We start from the raw sequence: 15,722 nt of genomic DNA, 5'->3' as shown, positions 1-15,722 counted from the left end.
AGAACTACAGCCAGCTTCTTGCCGCCTTGCTTTGATAACACCCATCACAAGCCAGGGAAGCGGAGGAAAGGCAAGGTCGTGGTCAATTACTGTGCTTGGAGGGTGAATTAAGGCAAAGCCTTCAGCCTGTATCACAATAAAGGAAGGGACGGGATGTGCGTACAAGTCCCTATGCAGATTTACTGACACATGAAGGGCTCTGATCTTTAAGAAGATGAATGTCAGATGATCTCAAAATGTCATCGTCACACTTGAGGATGATGAGATAGTTCTCAAAAAACAATAAAAGTGAACCATAAAGGTCTAATTTACGCTATCTTGGTTGTAGAGCAGCTCTACTGAGTAGTGGTTAAGAGCAAGAGTCCTGGAGCCTTTTGCCTGGGCTCGAACCCAGGCGGTGGTTGCTAATTATTAGGTGTGCAGTGCTAGGTAAGTCACATAGCCTCTGGGTGTCAGCTTCCTCATCTGTGAAATGGAGGCGACTGCAATGCCAGCCCCGCAAGGCTGCTGTGAGGGAGAGATGTGGTGACACACATAAAGTTCTCTGAACAGAGCCCAGACCATGGGTAGCATGTGGGAAATGTGACTGTAATCTGCTAACAGTACATGAGGAAATGTTCTGTAAGGTTGCTCCAAACTGCATGAGTCACCGCTAAGCACCTTCAGGTGGGCCACTAGATCTCTCTGAACCTCAGTTTCCTCTTCTGGAAGGCAAGAATAATACACCTTGTTCAAATGTAAAGCACCACATACATAGGCGAGATCCAACTACATGATAAAGCATGCAATCCTTACCGTTAAAATGGTTGGAGTTACAAACGCCCAGCAGACTTTCCAGAAAATGTTTGGCTGGAATCCAATCATCATTTCTATATCTTCACAGAATCTTTGCAAGCCTGCAAATAGACAAGTGGAGACAGCATGAGGTGCAGTGGCAGGGGGTTGGGGGAAGGGAGGGTAGAGGACAGGGTCTAGAGGCCCTCACTCAAGTAAGTGCCACTGGCTAGGGATGGCCCCAGACTGGTGTCAGCATGACCCCTATTATGCAAGAAACCATCAGACAAATGATTCGCTGCCAGGAAGATTAGGGCAAACTGAACATTTAAATAGATATTAAATATGCTCTGCAGTGAGGGTCAAAAATGTCATCCCAAGGTAACATCTAAAAAGCTCAGTTGCAGTCTAGCCCAGGCGTCTCAGCACTGCCACAGCCAGGCATAGTCACCTGTGCGGCTGTTTTCACAGATGGCCTTATGTGCTTAGCAACAACTTCGGCAAAATCCATTACGATCGTGGTCAATAAGCACAGTGTATTACGAAAGCCTTGGGATTTAGAGTGAGAGTCACTACATATTAGTTTTTGTCCCCACCCTCCCAAGGACACTCTTCCATGAGCCAATTTATCTTCACTCTGTGTAAGATGGCAACGGCCATTGCCCACTCTGTTGGAGCTCAAAGGACTGCTGTCCTGGTCACCGATCAACTTCACTGAAGTATCAGGCAGAGGAGATGGTCATTCTCATGGCCACACATAACTACCATCCCCACACACTCACAGTTTACCAAGACCTTTAAGCTACTCCTTGGACGGAGGGGCCACTGAGGAAGGTTTTGGAAAGGGACAGCTTCTCACATTGTTTCCTGAGCTCCTCAGAAGCATGGCTTTCCCCCAAGTGTGGGTCGCCATGCTGATGGGACAGGAAAGCTCCCTGAATTCAAGCTTCAGTGAGTCAGTAGTTCTGACCAGGGGCCCAGGAGCCTCAGCTTAAATCTCCCCATTCCTTTATCCTCTGGTCATTTATGTGAAAAGTAGGTACCCTGCAAGTCAAGAGGAGCAGAGGCACTCCTCGGGGAAAGCCCCCATTTCCATTATGCCTCCTCCTTTCAGGAATAATCCCTTGCACATCTTGAGACCTTCTTGTTTGAGACATTGGCCACTTGTTCCTCCAGTTCCCGGGCTCTCCCAACCTCCTTAGGTTTCTGGGTCCTCTGCCCTTAGCCCCATGAGGAGCAGGGGGATTCAGTTTCTGGGGGTTCCCCTTCCAGTCCTCACTTGCTATCTCTTACCCTTGGCCATCCCCTCCCTGTGTAGCACCTGTACGAGCTGCCTTCACCTGACCTGTGCCCCTGTCCCCACCTCAGCCCAGAGTTATCCTCTAGCCTTGTCCCCTCAATGCCTGCTCTGTGCTGCATGGCAGCAGGAAAGAATAATGTGATATGAAAAAGCAATCTCTTGCTGGGGTAGAAAGCAGACACTGGTATTCCTTCAAGGAACAAAATAGTTCATCTCAACCCCTTTTTTAAAAATGACCCTGATAATATTCTATATCTTGATCTGGATGCTGGTTACCTGGGGGTAAAAATTCATTCAGCTGTACACTCAGTTTTGTGTTCCTTCCTGTGTACACGATGTTATACTTCAATATTAAAGTTTACCCTCAAAAGTCCACTCTAGCCATCATCCTCAAAATAATGGATCCTGAGACCTTCCATAGTCCTCAGCTCCTGTTATTTGCTTCTACTCCATGCCAAGCCCAGACCCAGAATGTCAGCTAACTCTCATGATCATGAATCACCAGGCCCTGCTGACAGCAGCCATGAAGGAGGACAGCCAAGCCTGAGGTTAGCTATAGAGCAGCCTGCTCTGGGAACGGTGTGGGAGGTTCACCAAAGACAGCTGTTCTCAACTCACTCTAAAGTTTCTCAGGTGGCAGCTGAGCTTCCTATTCTATCTTAAACCCTGATCAGGGTCAATCACAATGTGGTACAAGGGAAAGAGTGCTGGATGGGGAGTTAGGATCTAAGAATTGAACCCCTGTTCAGCCTCTAATTCATAGTGTGATCTCAGGAAAGGTATTCTGTTTCTGAGCCTTTGTTGGTTTGCTGGGGGGACTGGAGAGGTCAATCCATGACACAAAGAGGCTCCAGGTTGCTTATATTCACAGGCAAGAACTTCATGCCACGAGCAGCTGACCTGACCCTCTTTGGATTTGTTATTTGTGCATGTTCTTTAGTGTTATCAAATGCCTTCAAATGAGTGGCCTCTCCGAGCAGTGAGGGGAGAAACTCAAAGGAATAGAAATCAAAGCTAAGGCCCAGAAAAATAGACATAAGACACTGAAGGAAGCCTGAGTGTTTAAAAAAAAGATTCTAGAAGTTTCTGCTATTGTTTTCAATTCTGTTACCAGATTATTCCTCTCCAATAGACCATCCCCAAGAGATGATGATGTACAGCTTGACTGAGAAACTGATTTGATGGAGCGCAGGGTTAGACCCGAGGAAGACACAGAGATGGCCTCCTATAGGAGGAGAGGGATGGCGGTAAAGAGCACTCCAGCTTTCCCAGAGGGGTGAAGGAGCTAGACGCAGAACTGTAGGAAGGGGCAGATGGGGGCTGCTTCAGATTCAGCAAGAGGCAGAGTTTGATGCAGAGAGCATGGTGCTGGGATGGTGAGGGAGGAGGCTTGGGTTCCAGGGCCAGCTCAGTGTCCAGAAAGTCATGTCCCTCTCTGGGACTCACATGAGGGCTCTGGACACCTGGCCTTGGCCTCCCACTAGCTCCAGGTCCCATGATGGTTCTGCCCCTTCTGCCAACTTGTGGGCTGGCCCTGCAGGTATAGCGCAGGAGAATGGGCTGAGAGCCACCAGGCATTCGTCCTCCTGCCTCCCGCTCATTCCTGATCAGGCTCTCCAACCCTTCTACCCTCTGCTGGCTCTAAACCCAGTCCAGCGATACCCATCCCATGGCCGACTCACCCAAGTCCCCACCTGGGTCCCTTACTGTGTCAATGGCTACCTTCCTCTCAGGCCGTTGTTTATGTGGCTTCCTCTTCCTGCTCTGTTCTTTCCATTGACCCAAATCCCCCTCATCCTCAAGGCCTAACTCTTCTTTTTTAAAAATTTATTTGTTATTTTAGAGAGAGAGAGAGAGAAAGAAAGGGAGACAGTGCATGTGAGGGGCAGAGAAAGAAAGAGAGAGAGAATCCCAAGCAGGCTCCACACTGTGAGTGCAGAGCCCAATGCAGGACTTGATCTCAAGACTCTGAGATCATGACCTGAGCTGAAACCAAGAATCGGATGCTTACCCGACTGAGCCACCCAGTCACCAAGGCCTAACTCTTGATAAAAGAATTGTTCATGGAGCCTGGGGCATATGCATAGGGACTTGCCTGCTGCATGATCTCGAGTCTGGAGGGGTAAGATGGGCTCCAAAAGGGATCTGAGCAACTGCTTGTTACTGAGTTAGCAGGAAAACAGCAGGAAAAATGTGGTAAATCATGGCTACTATTCTAGACTCAACAAACAGATTTGGGGCTCAGAAATTGGTTCCCACAAGCTCCTTATAACCAACCAACCCTAAACTGAGAAATAAAAAAACCTGTTTCAACCAACCAATCATTTTCACTCATGCAGCTTTGTGGCTTCTGTCTTTATAAACCATACCCTTGCCCTTGGTCTAAACATGATCTTCAGGGGGCTGCTCTCCCTCCTGTGCAGCCACAGCTGGCCTCCAGGCATGTGAGCTGTGCACTTGTACTGGGCACCACACTCAGAAGGGTGCTGCCCCTGGATTAATGGCCTTTGGTTGCCATCTTGAAATTCTTAGTACATTTTTAATGAGGGGTTCCACATTTTCACTTTGTACTAGGTCCCACAAGTTAGGTCTCTGGCACTGTGTGTACCTCAAATTACTCCTTTATAATGAAGGCCCCATCTCTAAAAGCCAAAACCCTATGTGTTAACTCATATATTTCCCCTTGGTTACCAATAAGCTCAACACTCACTAAATCTCAGTCTTTATTTTCTTTTATATCTTTTTCTCTCTCAGACAGTACCTTCTTGAGATTTTTCCTGGCTATTCTGGCCCTCCTTTATCTTTGGGCAGCGAAAGCTCCTGACCAGGGATGTGCAGCTTAGTCCTGACCTTCCTCTCAATGTTAAGTGTGAAGTGGCCTTACTCTTCCTGGAGCTAGCTGGCAAGTCGCCTAAATATCCCTCCCCACCTTCCTAGGAACACACAGGACATACAGTAAGCACCTAATAAATACCTGTTCATTTACTCACACATTTACCTGTGTGAGTTATTAATGGACTGCAGCCTGTCTTTCCTAATGTTTACTGAGCCGCAGCAAATGTTGCTGGGGGAATTTGCACTCTGAATGAGAGGCAGACAGTGACATTTCAGTCAACAATGTTCTTAAAGAAGGTGGAGTCATGAGGAACAAAGTTAAGCTTGCATGCGTAGAGTTCTGGAGAGACTTGGTTGTTTTGTTTTGTACTACAAAACCCTCGATGAGTTCGGCCTGCAGGATGGGTAACAAGAATTGAAGAAGGACATATTCCATCATGTAAAAGCCACTGTTTGGTGTGAATCTAACATCCCTCATGAGGATGTGGAGAAAGACAGTCTGGGGGCTGAGATATGAAACAAGTAACTGACCAAAGTTGAAAACACAAGCAAGATAATTTAACATATTGCAACTTAGAGGAAACACACAATGTAGAGTCTAGCAGATAGCAGACAGGAGGTCTTTGTGATAGCAGTTCAGGTACAAGGTCCCCCAGACAGAAGTCTCCTGAACTGATGAGCTCCAGGAAGGTACAAATCATTTTTTCCAAGTGACTCTATTTATTTAAAAATCTCTTAAAGGGATCTCACCTACACAGAACATAGGGAGTTCCACTTTTCAATCTGGATCCCTCAAACCCAGATATTGGCCTTTGAGGAATCCTGACTGCAGAACCTGAATCAGCTACTCAAATCCAAAGATAAAACTTGCAAAGTACACCCACCATATTTTATGTGTTCAAATGACCTCTTCCTCCTCTGGAATCTTGAGTCTAGAGACTATTAGAACCAAAAAGAAAACACAAATCTCTGCCATTCACTTGCTTAGTCAGGAAGGGAGAGCCTCACATCAGTCAGGTTCATTTTCATTCTTCACAGGTCTATGTTAAATGGCCTAAGACTAACTTTGCATTAGTCTGGCCTCATCGTCTGAGTAAAGAACATACCACTTTCTGGAGTGTGAATTATATACATGTTCAGGCTTTTCCTTTCTTCTAAGATTCACTTCTTAATATTCTATCCAGATCTAGGGCACCTGGGTGGCCCAGTCAGTAAAGTATCTGATTCTTGGTTTCAGCTCTAGTCATGATCTCATGATCTCACAGTTTCGTGAGTTCGAGCCCTGCATCGGGCTCCATGCTGACAGTGCAGAGCCTGCTTGGGATTCTCTGTCTCCCTCTCCCTCTGTCCCTCCCTGACTCAAAATAAATAAATAAACTTAAAAAAAATCTTAAAATTCTATCCAGGTCCAAATCAGAGGTTCATGCCTACTTACTGCGCTCACCCTGAGCTCAACACAGAGTCGGCCTGGTTCTGGAGGCTGCTGAGCGCCAGCTCTCTTAGAGTCCAGATAATTTTCTTGATGGTCCCAGAAAAATTAGCACAGCTCAGGGACTAAGGCACTCAGGGTTTATTTTTCCTTCCGAACCAAGAAATCTACTATCAGATTTATAATGGGGAGGGGGCGCAATTTCACTTCTAAAAACAGAAAATTTTAAAGGCCTCTATCTTAATGATGTATGTAATCCACACTGGGAAGCACTGTTTTATAGAATCGAATTGTGCAAGTGTGCCTTTTGTGGCAGTCGGCAGTAAGGACACAGAGTAGAGGAGGTCGAGACAGCTCTCTGCACTTGGTCCAAGGTTGCAAATGAAGTTCCGTCCTGACTCTGCCAGCGGACCACCACGAGGGGCTGAGTCTCCAAAAGGGGGCCTCTGGGCCTCTTCTTGCCTCTCCGTGGCAAAGCCTTTGGTGTCTGGGCACAGAGCTAAGATTCACAGTGGTACATTGACTGGGTTCCTGCCAGTGTCTGCTCAGGTAGAAGGCTCTCTGACACTTCACCCTGACTCAACGGCAGGTCCTCAATCAGCCTTCACTGCCAACTCCAGGCTATCTTTTCCGCCCAAAGTACTGGCCCCATGTCTCTGGCCAGCAGAAACTAAACTCTCCCGGCAACGGGGATGTGATTTCTAGACTGAGACCAATGTCCCTTCCACCAACACCCAAATGACTGTAGTATCTTCCTGTTTCTGGGGCACCCAAGTTTTGCACCCAAGACGTTTCCTTTTCACATCGTGATCATCACCACCACCCCTCCATTTTAATGAAGTTTTCAGGAGAGCAAGAAGCTGTTGAGCACCTGTTGGGCAGGAAGTTAACAACTGCGTTACAAGCAAGATGCTCCTACCAACGACAGATACCTGGCCGTACAGTGAAGTTTTCTGGGCCCCCAGCTTTAATTAAAAGGGGGAGTTCTGCAGAGTTGTCTGGCCTGACCCCTCTTCCTCCAGACATTTGTCCTTTATGTGTATCGTGTGTTCCAAGTGATACCCTGCATTTCTTTTTAGTTTAGAGCATGCTGCTATGTCTTTTTGGTTTTAATATACAAATAGTCTGTACTGGCATTGTTCACATTCCTGGTTCTGGTGACCTTATCTATGTTAGGGAGGCCTTAGTCTGTGGATGGTTCTAAGACTTCCAGGTACGGAGAAGTCATTCGTGCCTTGAACCCAGTAAGGCTTGCTTGTGTGACTGGCAGTGCACACAGGGGGGCCAGGAGAGCCCCTGGTGAGACACCCCCCCACCAAGCACAAGCACCTCCACACAAAAGGCAAAGATGGCATTTGCTGCCCTACCTTCCTATTGTTCTTGATAATAGCCCCCATTAATTACGGGATGCAGGTTGCCATGGTGATAATAGAACAGACTAAACTGTAAGGAAACTGGAAGTTCATTCCCGGGAAAAGCTCAGATTGAGTTCTTGCATCACAGACTTCCATTATGTTAATAAAGTTTCCTAAGACCAGCGAGCCTGGTGGTCTCTTTTCTCATTGTGGTATCTGAGGCCCAGCCCTGAAGCTACTTCTTGCCTCAAGCTCGATGAGGATTGCAAGACCATGAAATAATTTCACACCTGCAAAGCAGCTTTCCTCCTCCCTAATCTGGCCACATCCACAGATCCTAACTCATCACGTGTCAGACCATACCCAAAGGCATGGTCTTAGGAGTTTCTGAAACAAAGAGGGATTTCTGAGTTTCACCATCAGCCACCTTTTGCTTCTCAGTTAAATTCGGATCACGGTGGTCCCGAGGCAAATTTGGAAATAAAGGTGCAGCTCTCTTATGTTTCCCAAAGAGCCGCAATTAAACCTGTCATTATCTTATTAAATATGGAAAACCCACTTGCCACGGATGCCTTATGACACTAAGTCCTCCCTTGGCAGTCAGCATGGCGATCTCCTTACCGTACACGTAGGAGATCCCCACAAGCTCAAAAATGGCAATGATGACGAGGGCGTAGGACGCGGCATACGTGTCCACAAGCTGAAACATGTAAATTCCGCCCTGGTAGGTAAAAGAAAACGGTCAACACCAGCGGGCTTGGATCCTGGCTCTTCCCACTTAGAACAGCCAATCCTTGCCTTGTGGGGAGGAGAGTCAGATACAAGCAGGAGTCAAAGGCTCTCCCCTCCCCTCCACAGTGGTAACCTAATCCCAGTCTAGTATGCAGGCTGGGGGCCTTGCCATGTTAGCAAAGCAATTCCTCGAGAGACTCTGAGCCAATCAATAAAACAAGCACAGAAAAGGGATCTAACATCTCACTCTTAAAAGACAAAGGTCAACATCTGAAGACGTATATGTGAAAGCAGGCAGATGGTTTCATTTTTGCCTTAAGCAATAGACAGCTCTACCCCTAAATCTGCACTCCCCTGACCTTCATATGACCTTTAGGTGTCATTGGGCACTCCTCACACAACCCCCTGCACCTTTACCTTGCTCTTTATGCCTCTCCATGACAGATGAGGCTTAGAGACAATCTTATGCCAATTCATCATTTTACAGATGAAGAAACTAAGGCCCAAAGTAGTGACTTGCTCAAGGTCACAGAGAGAGAGAGAGAGAGAGAGAGAGAGAGAGCAAAAGCAATACGTATACTGAGCGAGCTAACGTGCAGGACTAGAAGGAATCCAATAGCTGTTTGACTCCCGTGTGTAAGGAGTAACCAACTGGGAATTTCTCTGGTCAGTAAATTTGGATTTTCATGTATTCTCTTTTCTTAAAAGTAGGACACACCTGCCTTGTTGGCTCAGGGAAGCGACATCTCAATTATGAAGATGCTACAAGTAACACTAGTAGCCAAGGTGACGGGTTTTTATCTGTGGCCAGAATCCCTCATGACTGGGTGCTGTCCACACTGGAATGGCAGTGACTCGGCTACTACTAAGAGTCTCGAGCAGATAGCCATCAGGCCCCCACGTGCCCCACCCCAAGCCTGTGGCCAGCAGGCAGCTCACCTGAGTGATCATCGGGAAGCCCATGATGAAGAAACAAATGCAGCAGCCCAGAGTGAAGACCGGCTTGTGTGTGCGCAGGTACTTGGGGAACTCATCTGAGATGGAGGTCACGATCGTCTCGATGGTGGCAAACTGGAACGGTGCCAGGAGAGGGGCATCTGAGACAAACCACCCAACCCAAAAGGTTCCCAAGGTCCTTTGTGTTTCCCACCGGGGAAAGAGGTATTTGCATGAGGTTTGGTTCCTAGGACTGCATTCCCCTGTTGGATCTAAAAGGCTTTGTTGGGGTCCAACCCACAAGGCCAGCAAGGGGAATCCAAAAGGATGTGAGCTCTAGAAACTGCATATCCAGCCCCCAGAGACTGCATACACTCATCCGTCAGGACATGTGAAGCTTCACTTGGTATTCATGAGATGTAAATTCCTTTCCTCCAGTTTACCTCTAATTTGATCTTCAACTTGAGGAAAACCCCTCTTTGCGCCAACCACTAAAGTCTGAGCCCCTGCCGGCAAGATTTGTGGCAGGCTCAGCCCCACGGCAATCTCCCTAAAATCGACCTCATATTATTCCCCCTTATCCAGCCCCACAGAATTTGCATTGGCAAAGTGACACCAAAGATGGAAGTCCACAGGCTAAAACTTGCATGGAGAGTGGAGGGAAGGAGAGGGAACGGCTTCTTTGCACGACCCCACGAGTCACCCATGAATACAAAGTTGTCCTGAGCCCTGGACAGGTACCTCACCATCCTACATTGCTCGGGGAAACATTCAGAGACCACCAAGGCCAGCCTGGCCACAGGCTGCACAAAGGAAGCAGGCGAGGGGGTCTTCAGGAAGGGCCTCGGGCAGGCTCTTCCTTTGATAAGGGGACGCGGCTCACCATAGTGTCAAGTCCAAGAGTGAGGAGCATCAGGAAAAAGATGATGGCCCAGAACGGAGAGAGGGGCAGCCTGGTTAAGGCTTCTGGGTAAACCACAAATGCGATGCCTGGTCCTGAAAAGGAACAAGACAGATGACTGCACACAGGCCCAGCTCCAGACGCCCTCCTCCTGGAAGGAAGCCCACAGGGGCCTCTCCACAGACATATTATATGCTGCTTCCACTGGTTGTTTTTCTTCATCTCCTTTCACTTCCCCAGTTAGACCCCAAACTCCTTGAAGGGAAGGACTAAGGGAATCAGGCCCACACTTCAGTGAACTCAGAGGTGAGGCTAAAAATAGTGCCACAGCAGAAACTCAGACTCCAAGGCCAGGCTGTATCCCACACATATGCCACAAAACCCCCCATCTCTGTGTTGATGAGTTGGGGGAGCATATATAATAATTACCCTGTAGAACAGTGATTCTCAACCAAGGGTGAGTTTAGGCCCCCACCCCTGACCCAGGGGACGTTTGGCAATATCTGGAGACAATTTTGACTCTCACTACTGGGGTGGGGATGATTATTGACACCTCGAGGGCAGAGGCCAGGGATGCTGCTAAATATCCCTCAATGCACAGGACAGTCCCCATGACAAAGAATTATGCAACCCAAATGTCAATAACACTGAGGTTGAGAAACCCAGCACTAGGTTAGACCACACCAAGAATGACATCATTTCCTGCCTTTCACAGTCTTTCCTCCTAGTCACTCCTCCAGGAGAAACCTTTTGCATAAATCATGAATCCATCTACTGCTTTTATTATCTTGCCTTCAAAGGCTTGGTAGAGACAGGGCGACATCAATCCACAGGTAATTAGTTGGGGAAAGGGAGCTGTGAGACACAGTGTAAAGGTTAAAGGAAATTGGACTCTAATGGTCAGACAGATCCAGGTCCAAATTCAGACTCTAGGACTCCAGCTATGCAACTCAAGACAAGCCATTTCATTTCTATAAGCCTTAATTTTGCCCATCTGTCAAATGGGAATAACAAAAATACCTCACAGGGTGTTTACGAGGAACAAATGAGACAGCACAGGCACAGCACTGAGACCAATGCCTCGCACAACATCAGAACCCACAGATTATTCACTGTGATTATGAGTGGACAAGGAACTTGCAAACTAGTGGTTCTGATTCAGGGTTTTCAGCAAATACAACACGTGGCCTTGGCAGAGGAGGTCTGAGCTGCCATTTCTCTGCTCTCACAAAGACTGCCAGACATTCCTGCCTGCCTCGCAGCCTCACTGGGAAGATTACTGTGACCCACGATCGCTAAAGACCCAGCAGTTACAGATTTCCTCGTAAACAGAAAACTAAATGATAGTGGCAGAGACAAGCGAATGCCAGGTTAATCCACAGCCACCGCACGTTTGGAAATCAGATATTGCAGCACCTGGAGTTTTTATAACTCAAGCATAACAGCACTTTTTTAAACTGGAATTTATCAGGTTGTTAGTTCCTAATGTTGCCGAGGGCCTTGGGGTATTTAAAATATAAAGCCTTGAATGCTTAAGATACCCTCGCTTTATGCATTTATTGAACAGACGGCACAGCCAGCCTCTGAAGGCTTCCTATGTGAACCATAAAAGTCTGTATTAAACTACAGTTCAAAATAGGTCTCAAATGCAGAACACCAAGGAATCCAGTTTAATGCTCTGGCGACAGCCGGGCCCATAAAGTGGACAAGAAGGTCTTGAAACGGCCACGACACGAGGACCTGGTTGATTGCTTTAACAGGATTTGGCCCTTTGGGCTTTACTGCTTTTTCAGGGGGCAGGAAATGATTTCAAAATATTCGGCCTGCTTCTATTACATCTGCCTCCCTGAAGTACACAGGTGAAGGCATCACTTTCAGCAAACTCAGTGTATCTAAGGTGGCTGGGAAGTGGATTTTTTTAAAATACATTTTTATATTACTTTGTAGAGTTCAGGGTTTTCTTTCTCCCCCACTGGAAAAATGGATTGACTGAGCCCCAGCAGAGTTTTCCCCAAAGAGGCCCTTATGTCCCATAGAGTCCGAGTCCTGTTCCTCTCCTCTCCCACTGGGAGGCAGTACAGCCCAGTGGCTGGAGGGCATACTCCATTTCCCTTGTGGACTGAAAAACTGGCTCTTCCTCTTGCCAGCTGTGGGACTTTAGATGAGGCTTGTTCTCTCTGGACAGACGTCAGTTTCCTTACCAATGTGGATAATAGTACCCACACTGGGCTCAGAACAATGCCTGGACATAGTGAGAACTCAGTACGCAAAGATCGTCAATACTCTTCCCATGAGAGGGGATCAAAGAGGTTCTGCATGTCAGCAACTTGGACAGGAGGTCTCTGTCTTGCTTTATCCTAGAGAGTCTCTAAAAACACAACCAGGGCTCTGGTCAATGCAATACAACCGATCACAACACCCTGGATACGGCCACTCTGCTGGGAAGCCTATTACGAATGGAAAAGTTCTCAGAGGATACACTGCCTGAACTGTGCCTTTGGAAGGAAGGACTGGCATCCAGGTGATAGACAGACAGTTGGATGGATGGTCAGTCCTGTTTGAGAGTATTCATTTTGATCTGCAGTGTCTCTGAATGATTAGGGACCTAGATCTGGGAACTCTAAATCCAATATGCACATCTGTGTTCATCTACTCTAGTCTAACCCAGTCTATCTGAGGGTAGATGAGCATTTCTGCTGCTGATAGAGCTTCTGGTTGGATTCTGACCATGAGTTTCAGCTCCACAGGCAGCAAAGAAGGTGGTTGGCAGGTGATCCTAAAGGTTGACTTCCCAGGAAGGTGCTTTTCTGAGGTAGATGACTGAGAACATGCCCCCTTCCCTATGCTCATCGTAAAAGCAGAGGACAGCTGGTGTCATCACTAATCCCATCCTCAGCTCCCCCCAAACCGATATGGCTGAGATGTACAGCAATGACTTTGACAAAAATGCCTCCCTAAGAAGGGAGTGGTAAACAAAATAGAATATTGTTAGGTCACTAAAGATAACTTGTTTTGGAGTAAAGACCAAAACACAGTTACTAGTGTTGGGTCAGCAAAAATGTACCCGATGTCTGCATGCCAACATGGCCCAGCTGGGGGGGGTGGGGGGGTGGGGCTGACATTGACTGCGGGCCCGACCCCAGATGTCTCTCCTGGATTCTGCATAGCATCCATCATACCTGAGAAAATCAGACATCCTGCCAATCACATTTAAGAATGTGTGTAAACTCAGATGAAGGGATAGCTGCCCCAGGGGGTCTGAGAGGAGGCCTTATGAGCCAGTGCCCACTCCCTCATGCGGAATGAGGCACTCTGTCCCTGTGCCAGTGACAACCAGAGATTTAACACATTAGAACCTGTAAGAAGTGCTCTTTGCCCCATTTAAATCAGAGGAAGTGAGAAAAGTCTGGAAAGGGGAAGTTTTCAGAAAGAAACATGGGCAATTGTCTTAGTCTTTCTTTATAAAGGAAAAACAAAATTCTGTTTGGGTTTTAGCAACAGGTGCCTCCAAATCCTTTTCCTGGGGCAGGAAAGAGCTCAGAAGAGTTAGCTAAGGTGGCCACACATCTCAGGAATCATAACCCTGCAACATGGCCACTGGCTCACGATGAGCTCAGGAATGTCACAAAACTCACAGACACTTCAGATCTGCTAAAAAGTGGGCCAGAACCTCCCTGCTCCAGCTACTCTGCTTAGAGGAAATGAGGACAGCTGGGGTGCACAGGCACCCCCCCCCCAGGACAAGGCCTTCTCTCCCCTCCCTCCCCTCCCTGCTCCCCGGGGACTTGAGAGGTTTCAAGGAGGGCAGGGGGGTAGCATTCACTCGGCAACTCTAATTTAATGCAGTGCTGAAGAACCAAACACCCTGGGGGGTTAACATTCTCTCCTGGCAGAGGTAATTACCCCCCTGGAGTATGCCAGCTCTTTAACTCTTTGAGGCCCACTGTGCACCAGCAGCATCACTGAAGCCCTAATTAATTATCCTTGGGGAGCCAGCAGAGAGCCCAGCAGCAGCCGGAGGAGAAGGTGACATTTCTAGGGCTTAGTTCCCTCAAGTGCTCGCATTGGAGCATGATCCGGGAATGGCAGTGAGCTCCCTGAAGGAAGCCCTGTCCTGTCCCCACAGTCCCGGCGCTGTTCCAACACCAAGGCATCCCACGAACATCTGGTTAGAGAATGACTGAAATGACAGACAGTAGCCACAATGAAATCCCTTAATCATGGGATCCTTTGTGGAGTAAGGCTGGGAGGAAACAAAGAGTTAAATAAAAATATTAAACACTATCTACAAAAACGCTGTGCTGGAAATACAGATTGAGATGAAAATGAAAGCTCTCTATAAACTCACGAGTACCATATAAATGTTAGCCATTAATATGGGATCACTTGGATGGAGAGTAAACATTTTTTCTACATCCTTCCCACCACCACCATCCAACCTTTCCACTCACTGGGGAAAAAAAAAAAAATGCAGGTCTGCATTGCTAACTAAGCAGAAGGCCCTGAGAGCACACCTGACCTAACAAACAGAAAATGCTTTGTCAGGAAAAGCTGCTTTGAAGTCGGTGCTCCGGGTAGTAGGCATCAGCACTCGGTTTCCACAGACCCTCTGCGAGGGATGCCATCGTGCAGCGGGCTGTGTCCACATCAGCTCCAGGGTGCTGGAGAATCCTCTTTGGGCGCTGCCCAAAGAATCCTCCACCTGCCCCTGACAGGCATAACAGGCATAGATCTTACTTATTCAGGCTGGAGCTGCATTAAGAGGGGAAAGGGAAAACCAAAGAGAGGAGAGGAAGCAGGAACGGGGCTTCTCTACCAGCCCCTCTGGTTGGGAACTGGCCAGCTCTGACCCTGCATGAGCTTCCTACTCAAGCTTGTCTGAGTCTCTCCACAAGGCGGTGCTGGGCTGTCCCACCATCTCCTATTCCAGAAGGCCAGTTTCCCAGAAGGGAGCATAGGTCAGGAGCTCGTGAGGCGAGACTGGAGCCTGTCCTGCGCCAGCGGGGTGACAAACGCACCGTACCTTGGTCCGCCACGTTCTCAATGTTGACCTTGCGTTCGTTGGCCATGAAGCCAATAACCGAGAAGATGACAAACCCGGCAAAGATGCTCGTGGCACTGTTGGTGCAGGTTACAATGAGAGTGTCCCTGGGGAAGAGATAAGAGTTTGCCATTAGGTGTGCTCTGTGAGCAGGAAGGGACAAGGAGAAGGACACACAAATGTGTGCCCCTGTGTTTGAATGCACATGTGTATGTGTGTACGTGCCCATTTCTAAACATGTTTTCACTGTGGGCCGGAAAGGAACAACCAGTCTTGACCAAAGATTTCTCCTAACTGCCCTACTCCAGGGCCCCTGGGTCAAGACTCTAGTTCTACGTGCTCTCGAACCAGGGCTGCCCTCATCAAAGTAGCAGAGGCAAGACTGTCCATCAGAGCAGAAGCGGACGGGATGGAGCCTT

At 47.9% G+C, this 15,722-nt stretch overlaps 1 protein-coding gene across 1 annotated transcript in view; it reads right to left on the bottom strand.

Annotated features, from left to right (window-relative positions):
• The window catches only part of SLC6A5 (solute carrier family 6 member 5), a 55,478-nt gene that overhangs the window by 6,515 nt on the left and 33,241 nt on the right, over positions 1 to 15,722 (bottom strand). Inside the window, exons 10-14 of the mRNA XM_047823241.1 lie at positions 15,286 to 15,410; positions 10,245 to 10,357; positions 9,365 to 9,496; positions 8,315 to 8,414; positions 796 to 896 (exon numbers count right to left, since the gene is read on the bottom strand). Of these exons, the coding sequence (XP_047679197.1) occupies positions 796 to 896; positions 8,315 to 8,414; positions 9,365 to 9,496; positions 10,245 to 10,357; positions 15,286 to 15,410 (571 nt within the window). The remainder of the gene's footprint in view (positions 1 to 795; positions 897 to 8,314; positions 8,415 to 9,364; positions 9,497 to 10,244; positions 10,358 to 15,285; positions 15,411 to 15,722) is intronic.

Source organism: Prionailurus viverrinus, chromosome D1 (assembly GCF_022837055.1).
Source record: "Prionailurus viverrinus isolate Anna chromosome D1, UM_Priviv_1.0, whole genome shotgun sequence".
Classification (NCBI taxonomy): domain Eukaryota; kingdom Metazoa; phylum Chordata; class Mammalia; order Carnivora; family Felidae; genus Prionailurus; species Prionailurus viverrinus.
This window is presented reverse-complemented; position numbering and strand designations above follow the sequence as displayed.